Source organism: Numenius arquata, chromosome 28 (genome assembly GCF_964106895.1).
Source record: "Numenius arquata chromosome 28, bNumArq3.hap1.1, whole genome shotgun sequence".
In the NCBI taxonomy this organism is placed as follows: Eukaryota; Metazoa; Chordata; class Aves; order Charadriiformes; family Scolopacidae; genus Numenius; species Numenius arquata.
The window spans coordinates 2,798,622-2,815,263 of record NC_133603.1 but is presented as its reverse complement, the minus strand read 5'-3'; the positions used below and the strand labels follow the sequence as shown (position 1 = coordinate 2,815,263).

The 16,642-nt window shown below is 53.2% G+C and overlaps 3 protein-coding genes across 3 annotated transcripts; 2 read left to right on the top strand and 1 right to left on the bottom strand.

Annotated features, from left to right (window-relative positions):
• The first annotated feature begins 265 nt into the window (after positions 1-265).
• Positions 266-4,588, top strand: LOC141476137 (E3 ubiquitin-protein ligase TRIM7-like). The gene is made up of 5 exons (XM_074164740.1): positions 266-274; positions 1,612-1,794; positions 3,406-3,475; positions 3,789-3,818; positions 4,071-4,588. Exons 1-5 carry the CDS (start codon positions 266-268, stop codon positions 4,586-4,588), a joined length of 810 nt encoding a protein of 269 aa, XP_074020841.1.
• A 1,963-nt stretch (positions 4,589-6,551) lies between these two features.
• LOC141476136 (tripartite motif-containing protein 10-like) lies at positions 6,552-9,484 on the top strand. Its single transcript, XM_074164739.1, has 7 exons — positions 6,552-6,560; positions 6,962-7,057; positions 7,298-7,528; positions 7,699-7,721; positions 7,988-8,103; positions 8,417-8,446; positions 8,695-9,484. The coding sequence occupies exons 1-7, from the start codon at positions 6,552-6,554 to the stop codon at positions 9,210-9,212; spliced, it is 1,023 nt and encodes a 340-aa protein (XP_074020840.1). The 3' UTR covers positions 9,213-9,484.
• A 2,790-nt stretch (positions 9,485-12,274) lies between these two features.
• On the bottom strand, positions 12,275-15,324 carry LOC141476135 (E3 ubiquitin-protein ligase TRIM39-like). The gene is made up of 4 exons (XM_074164738.1): positions 14,905-15,324; positions 13,389-13,458; positions 13,046-13,075; positions 12,275-12,792 (listed from the first exon to the last, which is right to left on the bottom strand). The coding sequence occupies exons 1-4, from the start codon at positions 15,322-15,324 to the stop codon at positions 12,275-12,277; spliced, it is 1,038 nt and encodes a 345-aa protein (XP_074020839.1).
• Positions 15,325-16,642: the final 1,318 nt, after the last annotated feature.

Below are 16,642 nucleotides of genomic sequence, written 5' to 3'. Positions count from 1 at the left end.
TGGGAATAGAGGTGGGGAAAAGTCAGCCACCAGCCAGGAGCTGGAGCCATTTGCAGCCGGGTCCCAGCCTGACTCCATGTGCAAAGGGGGAGTCAGAATTGGCCAGAAACACCTGGAAATGGGGCTGCTCCTTTTGGTGCTGGCTCAGGGTGAGCCCTGACACGCTGGGCTTTAGTCAAGGAAGAGACTGGGCTTGTTCCTTGAGAAGATACAGCAGAGCCAGGGGTTCAGATGAACCCAAAGGTCCCTGCCTGGGAAAGCAGATATGAGCAGGGTGAGGATGCCTATGGCCCCAGGAGCCCTCTTTTCCCAGCCTCAATGGGTAATTAAACAATTAAAAGGGTGTGTTACCTGAATCAAAAGGTCTTGAAACCAGAAGCTATTTAGAGAGGAGATATTGCTTTATTTGACGTTTGGTGCTACGAGGAAATCCACAAATCTAGCACCCCTTCTCGGGGACATTCACCCAGTATTTATACACAAAGGAGGGCTCTCCCTCTCTCTACTTAATTAAGGATGAATTCCAAGCCAGACTGGCCGTAGGCAGGGCTTGGGAGAAGCCAGGAAGGGATCAGGAGTGCAAGTAGCATTCTCCTCTGTCATTCCAGTGGCAGGGAAGGAGGAGGGAAGCAACAAGAAGAGCCAGCAGATGCATGCCTGGGCTCCAAGCAAGGAAAGGAAGGAAAAGCATCAGTCTGGACCTCTCAGCTCTGTCACCGCAGCTCAGAGAAACCAGCTGGGACCTTGGAGGGTCCTGGAGGCACGAGCAATCTCCAGGGACGTCTGAGGATCCATGCTCCAGAGCAGTCTCGGCAGGGTGTTGCTCTGATGGCCCACCTTACCCCAAGGACAAAGCTGATGTCCCAAGGGTCAGGAGAGGCAGAAATTGCTTCTGACAGCCAGGAACGCCCTGCCCTGCACTGAGCTCAAGATTAGAAACCTTCAGGTCACCCAAGAGATGCTGCAGTCCTCCCAAACAGCCCTACAGAGCCTGTTCTGAAGAGTGCTGAGGTCCTTCCCAAGGTCTGGCCAGGTCCTGTCACCCCTGACATCTCAGAGGGATTTTCAGCCCCTGCTTGTCTCCCACCCCCAGCTGCACCACAACCTCTCTGAGGTGCCACCAGGGCATGAAACTCCTCTTCCAGCTGCTTGTTGAGTCACCAAATCCCACCGGACTCCACTGATTGGAAGTGGCTTTGGAGACTGAAAAATCCCAATGCCTGCAGGAAAGGATGAACATGGGATGGGCATCTCCAATTCCTTACCTCCTCACCTGTCCAACTGCTACTTCCTGTAGAAATAGAAGTTACTGTATTGCCTGAAGCCCTGCTGGGAAGGGGCTGGGTCTCAGTGTAACCAATGGTGTAGAAACAGGAAATCTCTCTCCTCCCTCTTCCTTCAAAATCGAAACAAACTTGGAGGCTGAAGCTGTGGGGGTTGCTCTTCATGGCAGCCAGGACACCTGTGGAAATCCTCCAGGATGAAGCCTGCTGCTCCATCTGCCTGGAAATATTCCAGGACCCCGTGTCCATCCACTGTGGGCACAGCTTTTGCCGGTCGTGCATCACTCGGAGCTGGGAAGGACTGACCAAAAACTTCTCCTGCCCCCAGTGCAGGGAGACGGGGGCCCAGAAGACCCTCCGACCCAACAGGGAGTTGGCCAACGTGATTGAAGCAGCCAAGAGCTTGAACCTGCAACGGGACAGAGAGATGGATGGAGGGGAGAACTTGTGCGAGAAACACCAGGAACCCGTGAAGCTCTTCTGCCAAGACGACAAAAGGCTTATCTGCATGGTGTGTGACAGGTCCAAGGTGCACCGTGACCATTCTGTGGTTCCCATGGACGAGGCTGCCCAGGAGTACAAGGTGAGGGGGTTATGGGTGTGTTGAGGCACAAATGTCCAGAAGCTCCTGGTGTTGGTGCTCTTGATGGGTGGAGATCCCAGTAGAGCCTTCGGGAAGGGTAGGAAACACAGGTGTAGGATTTTTCTCCACCACAATCCCTCTGCAAAACTCCATAAATGGCTCTGTCCTCCAGGGTGTGGGTCCTTTATCAAGGTCAGCTCTGCTGAAGATCAGTAAGAAAGGAGAGGGAGAGATCCTCAGCCCTTCTCCCACCCCACAGCTCCCTGGAAGAACCTTGACCTTTGAGAATATAGAAAAAGAGAACAAAGGGGGGAGGTAAATCACCTTGAAACAGCCATGGGGGTCCCAAAACTCTGCCAACACTTACCCCAAGAGCCACCAAGAGTTCCCCGTTGCTTCTGCTGAGGGTGCCAGACCACGATGCCATTCCACAGGGGACTTCTTTCCTTCCTCTCAGAAACACATTCAGAACCAACTGCACCTTCTGAAATCAGAGCACAAGGCGCTTCAATCTTCCGTGAAGGAGAGACAAGACAGAATCAAGGACCACACTGTAGGTGCCCATCATTTTTCCTGGGCAAAGGGTGGGGGAAGAAAGGAGGAACATCTCCTCCTCCTCCTGTCCCGCAGGGGTGGGTGATGCTCAAGGGCTGTGGGGAAGGGAGAGGGGGTTTGTATCTTCCCCAAATGCCTCTTCTTGGTGGGTCCCACTAAGGCATGGCCCACCCTTGACCCTTGATGCTCTTCTCCTGCTCTCTGCTTCCCTTTCCCCGCTTTGGCTTGCCCTTGGCAGGAGAGGACAGAAGCTGCAAAGCAGGAGATTGTGAGGACATACAGGAAGCTGCACGAGTTCCTGGAGAAGCAGGAGTCCTCTCTTCTGGCCCAGCTGGAGCAGCTGGACAGAAAGATAAGGAAAGCCCATGAAGAAATCCTCCAGAGGCTTTTGGAGGAGGCGACGATCCTGGGCACGCTGATTGGGGAGATGGAGAAGACATACCAGCAGCCAGACTGGGAGCTCCTGAAGGTGAGAGCCCAGGCTTCCCAAACTTGCTGTGAAGGCCCGCGTTGAGCTTGGTCTCAAGCCCACACTTTTCTACCCCAACCCACTCAGAGAGGGACTTCCTTAGAGTGGGACCCCGGTACTCCAAGGGGAGGTGTTCCATGTCACTGAGTCTCTTTTTCTCTCTCATCCAGGACATCAGAACCACCTTGAGCAGGTATGTGGTCCTTCTCCTGTCACCATGTCACCACCACAGAGCAGCTCTGTGGCAGGACACTGGAAGAAAGCACGTAAGGACGGGTTGGCTCTTCTGCAGTACAGCCCTTGGACTTGACCGAGGCCACGGGGGGTTGGAAGGAGGGCTCTGCCTCTCTCTCCTTAATGAATGATGAATTTGGACACGGGCTGGCAGGAGGCAGGAGCAGGCAGTGCTGAGAAAACACGGAGCAGCAAACTACAACCAGGCGTAAATCCATCCCCTCTTCCCTTCCAGGGGCCAGAGGGAAACGCTCTCCCACTCCCTCGATATTTCCCCGGAGCTGGAAAAGAAATTCTCTGAGTTCACCCAGAAGAACCCATCCATCAAGGAACTTCTGGAGAAATTCCAAGGTACCGAGGGCAGGTGCAGAAAGGCAAATGCCATCGTGCTTCTTGGTGGGGAGGGATGGAGTGAAGCCACAGGAAGGAAACGCATCCTGGGTGCTGAATGAGGGGTTGTTTCTTTCAAGATCCCACAATGAGACAGCGAAGGAGCAGCGAGCGTTGGTCTGATGTTCCCTGCCTGTCCTCCTCTTCTTCTCCTCTGCCTCCTCAAGTTTCTTGATATTCCCCCAAGCCTGTTCCTGACTCTCGGGACTTTTGCAGAATCCCACAATCACACCAACTCATCTTTCTGCCTCTCACATTTTTCTCTTCCCTCTAGATTTCCTGGAGTTCGAGTTTCCATTGACAAGTAAGTGAACCGAACGCGTGCCCAACCGAGCCATCATATGAAATCAAAAATATGGTAAAAGAAGCTCTGCTTCCCCCAAAGATTGCCCTAAAGTGCTCTGCTGCCTCCTTTCCCCCTTCTCCCACCCTGGTCCCACCACAAGGTGATGCCTGGAGGGTTCCCAACTTGGATTAGAGGGATGGGAGGGGAGAGAAAAAGCCCTGTTTCCCCCTAAATCTGGTGCCATGAGCCTGACTCTCTCTCCACCTCCAGCACAGATGACGCTGGACCCGGAGACGGCCAATGCTGGTCTTTATCTCTCGGAAGACTGCAAGCTCGTGCGGTGGGAAGACTGTGAGCAGGACCTGCCCTCCAACCCAAGGAGGTTCACATTCGATCCCTGTGTGCTGGGCTCAAGGGGCTTCATGTCAGGGTGCCACCACTGGGACGTGGAGGTCCACAGAGAAGGCTTTTGGGGCATCGGGGTGGCCAAGGAGTCGGTACCAAGGGACCGTGTGTTGTTCCTGAATCCCGATGTGGGGGTATGGGCTCTGTGTCATAACCAAAATGGGTACATGGCTATGACCTCTCCTGATCCCACCCCCTTAACTCTACACATTGTCCCCAAGCGGATACGAATCTGCTTGGACTATGAGGAAGGGAGGGTGGTGTTTTTTGATGCCGAGAGCAAAGAACGGATCTTTGCTTTTCCGCCAGCGTCTTTCCAAGGGGAGAGAGTCTTCCCGTTCTTCGTGGTGATATTTGATGCTCAACTCAAACTTCTTCCCTAAGGCACAGGGCAAAAAAGAAAACCAACCCCGAAAGCCACCAATTTCCCCTTGGGAAAGAAACCAGGGGCTGGGTTTTGTCCCAGTCCCACCAAAGGGACAGGAAAGGGTAGCGGTGTTCAGGTTCCTTTCCTTTAGTGCAAAATGGGAGCATTTCTGTGCTTTAACCTCCATTTTGATCTTTTAATGCTGTTTAATCACTCAGTGGTTGTTCCTGGGTGCCTGCAAACTTGCCCTGATGGGGAGTTAAAAGCAAAAGTGCAATTCTAAATCATTTCTGCCTTGTGTGTGTGTGCTTTTTCTTTTGGGTTTTTTATTTCCTGCGGGGTTTTCTTTGGAAGTTACTTAAGAGAACTGGAGCTCTGGAAAAGTCATCCTCGTTCCTCTTGAAAACCCACTGCACAGGGAGATGAGAAACCTGAGTTTTCTTCCCCCTCCAACCCAGCAAGAATAGAGGTGGGGAAAAGTCAGCCGCAAGCCAGGAGCTGGAGTCATTTGCAGCTGGGTCCCAGCCTGACTCCATGTGCAAAGGGGGAGTCAGAATTGGCCAGAAACACCTGGAAATGGGGCTGCTCCTTCTGGTGCTGGCTCAGGGTGAGCCCTGACGCCCTGGGCTTTAGTCAAGGAAAAGACTGGGCTTGTTCCTTGAGAAGATACAGCAGAGCCAGGTGTTCAGATGAAGGTCCATCAAGTCCTCATCTCCAGACGTCCCTGCCTGGGAAAGCAGATATGAGCAGGGCGAGGATGCCTATGGCCCCAGGAGCCCTCTTTTCCCAGCCTCAATGGGTAATTAAACAATTGAAAGGGTATAATGAGAGGCTGCCAAACAGCCCTGCACAGCCTGTCCTGAAGGCTACTGAGGTCCTTCCCAAGCCCTGGCCAGGTCTTTTCACCCCTGACATCTCAGAGGCATTTTCAGCCCCTGCTTGTCTCCCACCCCCAGCTGCACCACAACCTCTCTGAGGTGCCACCAGGCCATGAAACACCTCTTCCAGCTGCTGTGGAGTCACCAAATCCACCGGACTCTACTGATCGGAAGTGGCTTTGGAGACTGAAAAATCCCAGCGCCTGCAGGAAAAGGTGAAAATGGGATGGGCATCTCCAATTGTTGTCCTCCTCAGCTGTCCAATCGCTACTTCCTGGAGCAATAGAAGTTAATGTATTGCCTGAAGCCCTGCTGGGAAGGGGCTGGGTCTCAGTGTAACCAATGGTGTAGAAACAGGAAATCTTTCTCCTTCCTCTTCCTTCCAAATCAAAACTAACTTGGAGACTGAAGCTGCGACGGTCGCTCTTCATGGCAGCCAGGACGCCTGTGGAGATCCTCCGGGATGAAGCCTGCTGCTCCATCTGCCTGGAAATATTCCAGGACCCCGTGTCCATCCACTGTGGGCACAGCTTTTGCCGGTCGTGCATCACTCGGAGCTGGGAAGGACTGACCATCAACTTCTCCTGCCCCCAGTGCAGGGAGACGGGGGCCCAGAAGACCCTACGACCCAACTGGGAGTTGGCCAACGTGATTGAAGCAGCCAAGAGATTGAACCTGCAACTGGACAGAGATGTGGAAGGAGGGGAGAACTTGTGCGAGAAACACCAGGAACCCCTGAAGCTCTTCTGCAAAAATGAGGAAAGGCTTATCTGCGTGGTGTGTGACAGGTCCAAGGTGCACCGTGACCATTCTGTGGTTCCCATGGATGAGGCTGCCCAGGAGTACAAGGTGAGGGGGTTATGAGTGTGTTGAGGCACAAAGGTCCAGAAGCTCCTGGTATTGCTGCTCCTGATTGGGGGGACAGACCTGTACAGCTTTTGTCCTGTGGGGTAAACCACCACTGCACTCATCCATTCTTGTCTCTTGCTACCAACTCTTGAGGTGGCATTGCCTGCCCTGAGGAAGAGGTGGAGGTAGGAGTACCACGCTCTTGGGTACCAAAGGGTCCTCTCCCCCAGGTTTTAGCCACGAGCAGGGGCTATGGGGAGGGTAGGAAACAGAGGCGTAGGATTTCTCCTCACCACAATCCGTCTGCAAAAAAATAAAATAAAAAATAATAAATAAATAAACAACTAAATAAATAAATAAATGGCTCTGTCCTCCGGGGTGCAGGTCCCTTATCAAGGTCAGCTCTGCTGGAGATCAGTAGGAAAGGAGAGGGAGAGATCCTCAGCCCTTCTCCCACCCCACAGCTCCCTGGAAGAACCTTGACCTTTGAGAATATAGAAAAAGACAACAAAGGGGGGAGGTAAATCGCCTTCAAACAGTCATGGGGGTCCCAAAACTCTGCCAACACTTACCCCAAGAGCCACCAAGAGTTCCCTGTTGCTTCTGCTGAGGGTGCCAGACCATGATGCCATTCCACAGGGGACTTCTTTCTTTCCTCTCAGAAACACATTCAGACCCAACTGCACCTTCTGAAATCAGAGCACAAGGCGCTTCAATCTTCTGTGAGGGAGAGAGAAGACAGAATCAAGGACCACACTGTAGGTGCCCATCATTTTTCCTGGGCAGAGGGTGGGGGAAGAAAGGAGGAACATCTCCTCCTCCTCCTCTCCCCCAGGGGTGGGTGATGCTCAAGGGCTGTGGGGAAGGGAGAGGGGGTTTGTATCTTCCCCAAATGCCTCTTCTTGGTGGGTCCCACTAAGGCATGGCCCACCCTTGACCCTTGATGCTCTTCTCCTGCTCTCTGCTTCCCTTTCCCCGCTTCGGCTTGCCCTTGGCAGGAGAGGACAGAAGCTGCAAAGCAGGAGATTGTCACGAAATACAGGAAGCTGCACGAGTTCCTGGAGAAGCAGGAGTCCTCTCTTCTGGCCCAGCTGGAGCAGCTGGACACAGAGATAAGGAAAGCCCATGAAGAAATCCTCCAGAGGCTTTTGGAGGAGGCGACGAGCCTGGGCACGCTGATTGGGGAGATGGAGAGGACATACCAGCAGCCAGACTGGGAGCTCCTGAAGGTGAGAGCCCAGGCTTCCCAAACTTGCTGTGAAGGCCCGCGTTGAGCTTGGTCTCCAGCCCTCGCTTTTCTACCCCAACCCACTCAAAGAGGGACTTCCTTAGAGTGGGACCCCGGTACTCCAAGGGGAGGTGTTCCATGTCACTGAGTCTCTTTTTCTCTCTCATCCAGGACATCGGAACCACCTTGAGCAGGTATGTGGTCCTTCTCCTGTCACCACCACAGAGCAGCTCTGTGGCAGGACACTGGGAGAAAGCACATAGGGACGGGTTGGCTCTTCTGCAGTACATCCCTTAGACGACCGAGGCCACGGGGGGTTGGAAGGAGGGCTCTGCCTCTCTCTCCTTAATGAATGATGGATTCGGACACGGGCTGGCAGGAGGCAGGAGCAGGGAGTGCTGAGAAAACACGGAGCAGCAAACTACAACCAGGCGTAAATCCATCCCCTCTTCCCTTCCAGGGGCCAGAGGGAAATGCTCTCCCACTCACTCGATATTTCCCCGGAGCTGGAAAAGAAATTCTATGATTTCACTGAGAAGAACCCAGACATCAATGAACTTCTGGAGAAATTCCAAGGTACTGAGGGCAGGTGCAGAAAGGCAAATGCCATCGTGCTTCTTGGTGGGGAGGGACGGAGTGAAGCCACGGGAAAGCAACGCATCCTGGGTGCTGAATGAGGGGTTGTTTCTGTCAAGATCCCACAATGAGACAGCGAAGGAGCAGGGAGCCTTGGTCTGATGTTCCCTGCCTGTCCTCCTCCTCTTCTCCTCTGCCTCCTCAAGTTTCTCGACATTCCCCCAAGCCTGTTCCTGACTCTCGAGACTTTTGCAGAATCCCACAATCACACCAACTCATCTTTCTGCCTCTCACATTTTTCTCTTCCCTCTAGATTTCCTGGAGTTCGAGTTTCCATTGAAAAGTAAGTGAACCAAACGTGTGCCTGAGTCATCATATGAAATCAAAAAATATGGTAAAAGAAGCTCTGTTGCCCCCAAAGATTGACCTAAAGTGCTCTGCTGCCTCCTTTCCCCCTTCTTCCACCCTGGTCCCACCACCAGGCGATGCCTGGAGGGTTCCCAACCGGGTCAGAGGGATGGGAAGGGAGAGAAAAATCCGTGTTTCCCCCCAAATCTGCTGCCATGAGCCTGACTCTCTCTCCACCTCCAGCACAGATGACGCTGGACCTGGAGACGGCCCACCCCAGGCTTTATCTCTCGGAAGACTGCAAGCTCGTGTGGTGGGAAAGCTGTGAGCAGGACCTGCCCTTCAACCCGTGGAGGTTCACATTTGCTCCCTGTGTGCTTGGCTCAAGGGGCTTCACATCGGGGTGGCACTGCTGGGACGTGGAGGTCCACAGAGAAGGCATGTGGTCCATCGGGGTGGTCAAGGAGTTGGTACCAAGGGACCATCCGTTGTTCCTGAAGCCCAATGAGGGGTTACGGGCTCTGCGTCATAACCGAAATGGGTACATGGCTCTGACCTCTCCTGATGTCACCCCCTTGACTCTATGCAGTGTCCCCAAGCGGATACGAATCTGCTTGGACTACGAGAAAGGGAGGGTGGTGTTTTTTGATGCCGAGACCAAAGAACGGATCTTTGCTTTTCCGCCGGCGTCTTTCCAAGGGGAGAGAGTCTTCCCGTGGTTCATGTTGAGGGGGGATGCTCAACTCAAACTTCTTCCCTAAGGCACAGGGCAAAAAAGAAACCCAACCCCCCAAGCCATCAACTTACCCTTGGGAAACAAACCAAGGGCTGGGTTTTGTCCCAGTCCCACCAAAGGGACAGGAAAGGGTAGCGGTGTTCAGGTTCCTTTCCTTTAGTGCAAAATGGGAGCATTTCTGTGCCTTTAAACACTCATTTGATCTTTTAATGGGTGTTTAATCACTCAGTGGTTGTTCCTGGGTGCCTGCAAACTTGCCCTGATGGGGAGTTAAAAGTAAAAGTGCAATTCTAAATCATTTCTGCCTTGTGTGTGTGTGCTTTTTCTTTTGGGTTTTTTTATTTCCTGCGGGTTTTCTTTGAAAGTTGCTTAAGAGAACTGGAGGAAGGAAAAGTCATCCTCGTTCCTCTTGAAAACCCACTGCACAGGGAGATGAGAAACCTGAGGTTTCTGCCCCCTCAAAGACAGGAAGTCTGTGGGAATAGAGGTGGGGAAAAGTCAGCCACCAGCCAGGAGCTGGAGCCATTTACAGCTGGATCCCAGCCTGACTCCATGTGCAAAAGGGGGAGTCAGAATTGGCCAGAAACACCTGGAAATGGGGCTGCTCCTTCTGGTGCTGGCTCAGGGTGAGCCCTGACGCGCTTGGCTTCAGTCAAGGAAGAGGCTGGGCTTGTTCCTTGAGAAGATACAGCAGAGCCAGGAGTTCAGATGAAGGTCCAACAAGTCCATGTCCCCAGACGTCCCTGCCTGGGAAAGCAGGAGTGGGGGCCAGAGGAGGCCACGGAGCTTCTGGGAGGGCTGGGGCCCCTCTGCTGTGAGGACAGGCTGAGAGAGTTGGGGTTGTTCAGCCTGGAGAAGAGGAGGCTCCAGGGAGACCTTAGATCTCTTTCCAGTCCCTAAAGGGACAGTGAGGGACTCCAGCCACCTCCCTCCCACCACCAGCACCCCACGCTGCCAGGGCTGGAGGGAGAAGACCCTGGGGGGCAGCCGTCCCCTCCCAGCCGTGTCCCCCAATGATCCCAAAGCCAGGATGGAATTCCAGGATGGAAAGCAGCGGCCCGGCTCGACACCCCCGGGGAAGGCAAGAGGCGCCTTGTAGCGCGGTGTAGAGAGCAAAAAGGACAGGAGGAACCCAACTGGGGGAAAACTGGGGCGTTCCGTTAAAACTTGCAAAGTTGCTGGGTGTTACAAAGCGATGGAAATTAAAAAGTGCGTGTCCTGAGGGGAACTGGGCTTGTTATAATGCCAAACCCGCACCTCCACATCTTCCGACCATGACGGAGCATAAGCTGGCATTTCCCAATGAACTGGACCTTTAATTGGAAGGGAGAATACAATCAGGCAAGAGGAGGAGCCACCACTGATGAGGGCAGTCTCCTAATTAGTCGATGGGCGTGAAAAAGAAAAGGTTCCAAAGTTGAAGCCAAGATGCAGGAGCTCCATGGAGTTTCCACCCAGCACCAGCATGAAATCATCCCATTTCACAGAATCACGGAATCACAGAATATTTTTGGTTGGATGGGACCTTTGAGATCATCGAGTCCAACCAACAAAAAAAATAAAAAAACACAAAACAAAACAAAGCAAAACAAAACAAAAAACCCCCCAAAAATCCCAGAACACCAAACACCAAAACCAAACAAAACCAAACGCCCACAACCACACACCACCCCACCCACAAACAGACACAATTTCTGGGCTCTTTGGGCACTGGGAAAGCGCTTCCAGCAGCGGAGATGAGCGCAGGGGGTTCTCAGTCAGGTCTGACCCAGCACACCCCGCTGGAGGGGGGGGCACTGGCTGAGTTCCCAACCAGGTCCACTACACCGCCTCCGGGTCAGGGAGCATTGGGGGACATGACTGGGAGGGGGCGGCTTCCCCCCCACCACGGGGTCTTCTCCCTCCAGCCCTGACAGCGTGGGATGCCGATAGTGGGAGGGTGGGTGTCTGGAGCCCTTTCCTATTCCCTCCCCTGTTTTCCGGCCAACAGGGTCTCTCAGGGGCCCCCCAAATCCTGACCCCTCAAGAAGGTGCTGCTGGGAAGTGTTTTCCCTCAATATGGGGGTGCAAAGCCGGCTCTTGGGTCACACTCATGAAGATGTCAGCCCAGGTGGACTCATGGATTAGGGAGGCAGAATAATGAGAATCCTTTGTGTATAAATAATGGGTGAATGTCCCCGGGAAGGGGTGCTAGATTTCTGGATTTCCACCTAGAACCCGACATTGAATAAAGCAATATCTCCTCTCTAAACTGCTTCTGGTTTCAAGAGCTTTGGCTTCAGGTAACAATTATACCCTGTTAATTGTTTAATTAGCCACTGAAGCTGGGAAAAGAGGGCTCCTGGGGCCATAGGCATCCTCCCCCTGCTCATATCTGCTTTCCTGGGCAGGGACGTCTGGGGACATGGACTTGTTGGACCTTCATCTGAACTCCAGGAACAAGCCCAGTCTCTTCCTTGACTAAAGCCCAGGGTGTCAGGGCTCACCCTGAGCCAGCACCAAAAGGAGCAGCCCCATTTCCAGGTGTTTCTGGCCAATTCTGACTCCCCCTTTGCACATGGAGTCAGGATGGGACCCAGCTGTAAATGACTCCAGCTCCTGGCTGGTGGCTGACTTTTCCCCACCTCTATTCCCACAGACTTGCTGGGTTGGAGGGGGCAGAAACCTCAGGTTTCTCATCTCCCTGTGCAGTGGGTTTTCAAGAGGAACGAGGATGACTTTTCCTTCCTCCAGTTCTCTTAAGCAACTTCCAAAGAAAACCCCGCAGGAAATAAAAAACCCAAAATAAAAAGCACATACACACACAAGGCAGAAAGGACGTAGAATTCCACTTTTACTTTTAACTCCCCATCAGGGCAAGTTTGCAGGCACCCAGGAACAACCACTGAGTGATTAAACAGCCATTAAAAGATCAAATGAGTGTTTAAGATACAGAAATGCTCCCATTTTGCACTAAAGGAAAGGAACCTGAACACCGCTACCCTTTCCTGTCTCTTTGGTGGGATTGGGACAAAACTCAGCCCCTGGTTTCTTTCCCAAGGGTAAGTTGGTGGCTTTGGGGGCTGGTTTTATTTTTTGTCCTGTGCCTTAGGGAAGAAGTTTGAGTTGAGCATCCCCCCTCAACATGAACCACGGGAAGACTCTCTCCCCTTGGAAAGACGCCGGCGGAAAAGCAAAGATCCGTTCTTTGCTCTCGGCATCAAAAAACACCACCCTCCCTTTCTCATAGTCCAAGCAGATTCGTATCCTCTTGGGGACACTGCGTAGAGTCAAGCGGGTGACATTTGGAGAGGTCAGACCAAGGTACTCATTTCGGTTATGACGCAAAGCCCATACGCCCTCATTGGGATTCAGGAACACCCAAAGGCCCCTTGGAACCAACTCTTTGACCACCCCGATGGCCCACAAGCCTTCTCTACAGATCTCCACATCCCAGTGGTGGCACCCCGATGTGAAGCCCCTCGAGCCCAGCACACAGGGACGAACTTTGAACCTCCTGTGGTTGGAGGGTAGGTCCTGCTTACGGCCTTCCCACCGCATGTGCTTGCAGTCTTGTGAGAGATAAAGCCTGGGGTGGGCCGTCTCCGGGTCCAGCGTCATCTGTGCTGGAGGTGGAGAGAGAGTCAGGCTCATGGCAGCAGATTTGGGGGGGAAACAGGGCTTCTTCTCTCCCTTCCCATCCCTCTGACCCGGTTGGGAGCCCTCCAGGCATGGCCTGGTGGTGGGACCAGGCTGAGAGAAGGGGGAAAGGAGGCAGAAGAGCACTTTAGGGCAATCTTTGGGGGAAGCAGAGCTTCTTTTACCATATTTTTTGATTTCATATGATGGCTCGGTTGGGCACGCGTTCGGTTCACTTACTTGTCAAAAGAAACTCGAACTTCAGGACATCTAGAGGGAAGAGAAAAATGTGAGAGGCAGAAAGATGAGTTGGTGTGATTGTGGGTTTCTGCAAAAGTCCCGAGAGTCAGGAACAGGCTTGGGGGATTGTCGAGAAACATGAGGAGGTAGAGGAGAAGAAGAGGAGGACAGGCAGGGAACATCAGACCAACGCTCCCTGCTCCTTCGCTGTCTCATTGTGGGATCTTGAAAGAAACAACCCCTCATTCAGCACCTAGGATGCGTTTCTTTCCCGTGGCTTCACTCCGTCCCTCCCCACCAAGAAGCACAATGGCATTTGCCTTTCTGCACCTGCCCTCGGTACCTTGGAATTTCTCCAGAAGTTCATTGATGTCTGGGTTCTTCTCAGTGAAATCAGAGAATTTCTTTTCCAGCTCCGGGGAAATATCGAGGGAGTGGGAGAGCGTTTCCCTCTGGCCCCTGGAAGGGAAGAGGGGATGGATTTACGCCTGGTTGTAGTTTGCTGCTCCGTGTTTTCTCAGCACTCCCTGCTCCTGCCTCCTGCCAGCCCGTGTCCAAATTCATCATTCATTAAGGAGAGAGAGGCAGAGCCCTCCTTCCAACTCCCTGTGGCCTCGGTCAAGTCCAAAGTACTGCAGAAGAGCCAACCCGTCCCTACGTGCTTTCTCCCAGTGTCCTGCCACAGAGCTGCTCTGTGGTGGTGACATGGTGACAGGAGAAGGACCACATACCTGCTCAAGGTGGTTCCGATGTCCTGGATGAGAGAGAAAAAGAGACTCAGTGACATGGAACACCTCCCCTTGGAGTACCGGGGTCCCACTCTAAGGAAGTCCCTCTTTGAGCAGGTTGGGGTAGAAAAGCGAGGGCTGGAGACCAAGCTCAACGCGGGCCTTCACAGCAAGTTTGGGAAGCCTGGGCTCTCACCTTCAGGAGCTCCCAGTCTGGCTGCTGGAATGTCCTCTCCATGTTCCTAATCAGCGTGCCCAGGCTCGTCGTCTCCTCCAAAAGCCTCTGGAGGATTTCTTCATGGGCTTTCCTTATCTCTGTGTCCAGCTGCTCCAGCTGGGCCAGAAGAGAGGACTCCTGCTTCTCCAGGAACTTGTGCAACTTCCTGTATTTCGTGACAATCTCCTGCTTTGCAGCTTCTGTCCTCTCCTGCCAAGGGCAAGACAAAGCAGGGAAAGGGAAGCAGAGAGCAGGAGAAGAGCATCAAGGGTCAAGGGTGGGCCATGCCTTAGTGGGACCCACCAAGAAGAGGCATTTGGGGAAGATACAAACCCCCTCTTCATTCCCCACAGCCCTTGAGCATCACCCACCCCTGCGGGACAGGAGGAGGAGGAGATGTTCCTCCTTTCTTCCCCCACCCTCTGCCCAGGAAAAATGATGGGCACCTACAGTGTGGTCCTTGATTCTGTCTTGTCTGTCCTTCACGGAAGATTGAAGCGCCTCTTGCTCTGATTTCAGACGGTGCAGTTGGGTCTGAATGTGTTTCTGAGAGGAAAGAAAGAAGTCCCCTGTGGAATGGCATCGTGGTCTGGCACCCTCAGCAGAAGCAACAGGGAACTCTTGGGTTTCTCTTGGGGTAAGTGTTGGCAGAGTTTTGGGACCCCCATGACTCTTTCAAGGCGATTATCCTTCCCCTTTTCCTTTTTTTATCTTTTTCTATTTTGAGCAAGGTCAAGGTTCTTCCAGGGAGCTGTGGGGTGGGAGAAGGGCTGAGGATCTCTTTTTCTCCTTTCCTACTGATCTTCAGCAGAACTGACCTTGATAAGGGACCCATGACAATCTCCACCCATCAAGAGCACCAACACCAGGAGCTTCTGTACCTTTGTGTCTCAACACACCCATAACCCCCTTACCTTGTACTCCTGGGAAGCCTCACCCATGGGAACCACAGAATGGTCACGGTGCACCTTGGACCTGTCGCACACCAGGCAGATAAGTCTTTCCTCGTCTTTGCAGAAGAGCTTCAGGGGTTCATGGTGTTTCTCACACAAGTTCTCCCTTCCTTCCACATCTCTGTCCTGTTGCAAGTTCAAGCTCTTGGCTGCTTCGCTGATGTTGGCCAACTCCCTGTTGGGACGGAGGGTCTTATGGGACAATGTATGTCCACACTGGGGGCAGGAGAAGTTGGTGGTCAGTCCTTCCCAGCTCCGAGTGATGCATGACTGGCAAAAGCTGTGCCCACAGTGGATGGACACGGGGTTCTGGAATATTTCCAGGCAGATGGAGCAGCAGGCTTCATCCCGGAGGATTTCCACAGGCGTCCTGGCTGCCATGAAGAGCGACCGACCAAGCTCCTTTCCCTCTCAAGTGATCAGAAAGGTCAGAGATTTCTCTTCCTGCTTCTGCATCATTGGTTACACTGAGACCCAGCCCCTTCCCAGCAGGGCTTCAGGCAATACATTAACTTATATTGCCCTGGGAAGTAGCAATTGGACAGCTGAGGAGGACAACAATTGGAGATGCCCATCTCATTTTCACCCTTCCCTGGAGGCGCTGGGATTTTTCAGTCTCCAAAGCCACTTCCAATCAGTGGAGTCCAGTGGGATTTGGTGACTCCACAGCAGCTGGAAGAGGAGTTTCACGCCCTGGTGGCACCTCAGAGAGGTTGTGGTGCAGCTGGGGGTGGGAGACAAGCAGGGGCTGAAAATGCCTCTGAGATGTCAGGGGTGACAGGACCTGGCCAGGGCATGGGAAGGACCTCAGTACCCTTCAGGACAGGCTGTGCAGGGCTGTTTGGGAGGACTGCAGCATCTCTTGTGTGACCTGAAGGGTTCAAATGTGCAGCTCACTGCAGGGCAGGGCGTTCCTGGCTGTCAGAAGCAATTCCTGCTGCTCCTGACCCTTGGGGTAAGGTGGGCCATCAGAGCAACACCCTGCCGAGACTGCTCTGGAGCATGGAACCTCACGCGTCCCTGGAGATTGGTGGTGCCTCCAGGACCCTCCAAGGTCCCAGCTGGTTTCTCTGAGCTGCGGTGAGAGAGCTGAGAGGTCCGGACTGATGCTTTTCCTTCCTTTGCTGACTTAGAGCCCAGGCATGGATCTGCTGGCTCTTCTTGTTGCTTCCTTCCTCCTTCCCTGCCGCTGGAATGACAGAGGAGAACGCTACTTGCAACCCTGATCCCTTCCTGGCTTCCCGCCAGCCCTGCCTACGGCCAGTCTGTGTCGGAATTCATCCTTAATTAAGTAGAGAGAGGGAGAGCCCTCCTTCCAACCCCCCGTGGCCTCAGTCAAGCCTCTGTAGGACTGTTTGGGAGGACTCTAACATCCCTCCGTGCCTCTCGTTGTGTTACCAAAGACAGGTCTCTGCTTTGTTTATAACCAGGTGCCAACTAAAATGTTCTTTGCTTCCTGCTGACCTTCTGACTGTGTGAGGAAACAGTTAATTACTGAGCTTCTTACTGTGTGAGCGAATGGTTAGAGTCCGAGCTGATAGGGATAAGGATGGGATAACAAGTAGTTTATCGCCTCAATGTTCTCTCATATGTCAAAGTACGGGCTCCTGTACCAATCAGGACAGAGCTGGGGCTACTCCAAGGAACATCCTGATCATCCTCAAGAAGCTGTCAAACTTACAGTCAACTTCTCCTGTCC

Bases quoted from the DNA above. Each gene is read 5' to 3' on its own strand.
- LOC141476137 (XM_074164740.1), top strand. The intron at 3,476-3,788 runs GTACCGAGGGCA...TCTTCCCTCTAG, and splicing joins ACTTCTGGAGAAATTCCAAG to ATTTCCTGGAGTTCGAGTTT. The intron at 3,819-4,070 runs GTAAGTGAACCG...CTCCACCTCCAG, and splicing joins GTTCGAGTTTCCATTGACAA to CACAGATGACGCTGGACCCG.
- LOC141476136 (XM_074164739.1), top strand. The intron at 7,529-7,698 runs GTGAGAGCCCAG...TCTCTCATCCAG, and splicing joins CAGACTGGGAGCTCCTGAAG to GACATCGGAACCACCTTGAG. The intron at 8,104-8,416 runs GTACTGAGGGCA...TCTTCCCTCTAG, and splicing joins ACTTCTGGAGAAATTCCAAG to ATTTCCTGGAGTTCGAGTTT.
- LOC141476135 (XM_074164738.1), bottom strand. From the start codon at position 15,324: ATGGCAGCCAGGACGCCTGTGGAAATCCTCCGGGATGAAGCCTGCTGC. The intron at 13,459-14,904 runs GTAAGGGGGTTA...ATTTCCCCGGAG, and splicing joins AGGCTTCCCAGGAGTACAAG to CTGGAAAAGAAATTCTCTGA. The intron at 12,793-13,045 runs GTAAGTGAACCG...CTCCACCTCCAG, and splicing joins GTTCGAGTTTCTTTTGACAA to CACAGATGACGCTGGACCCG.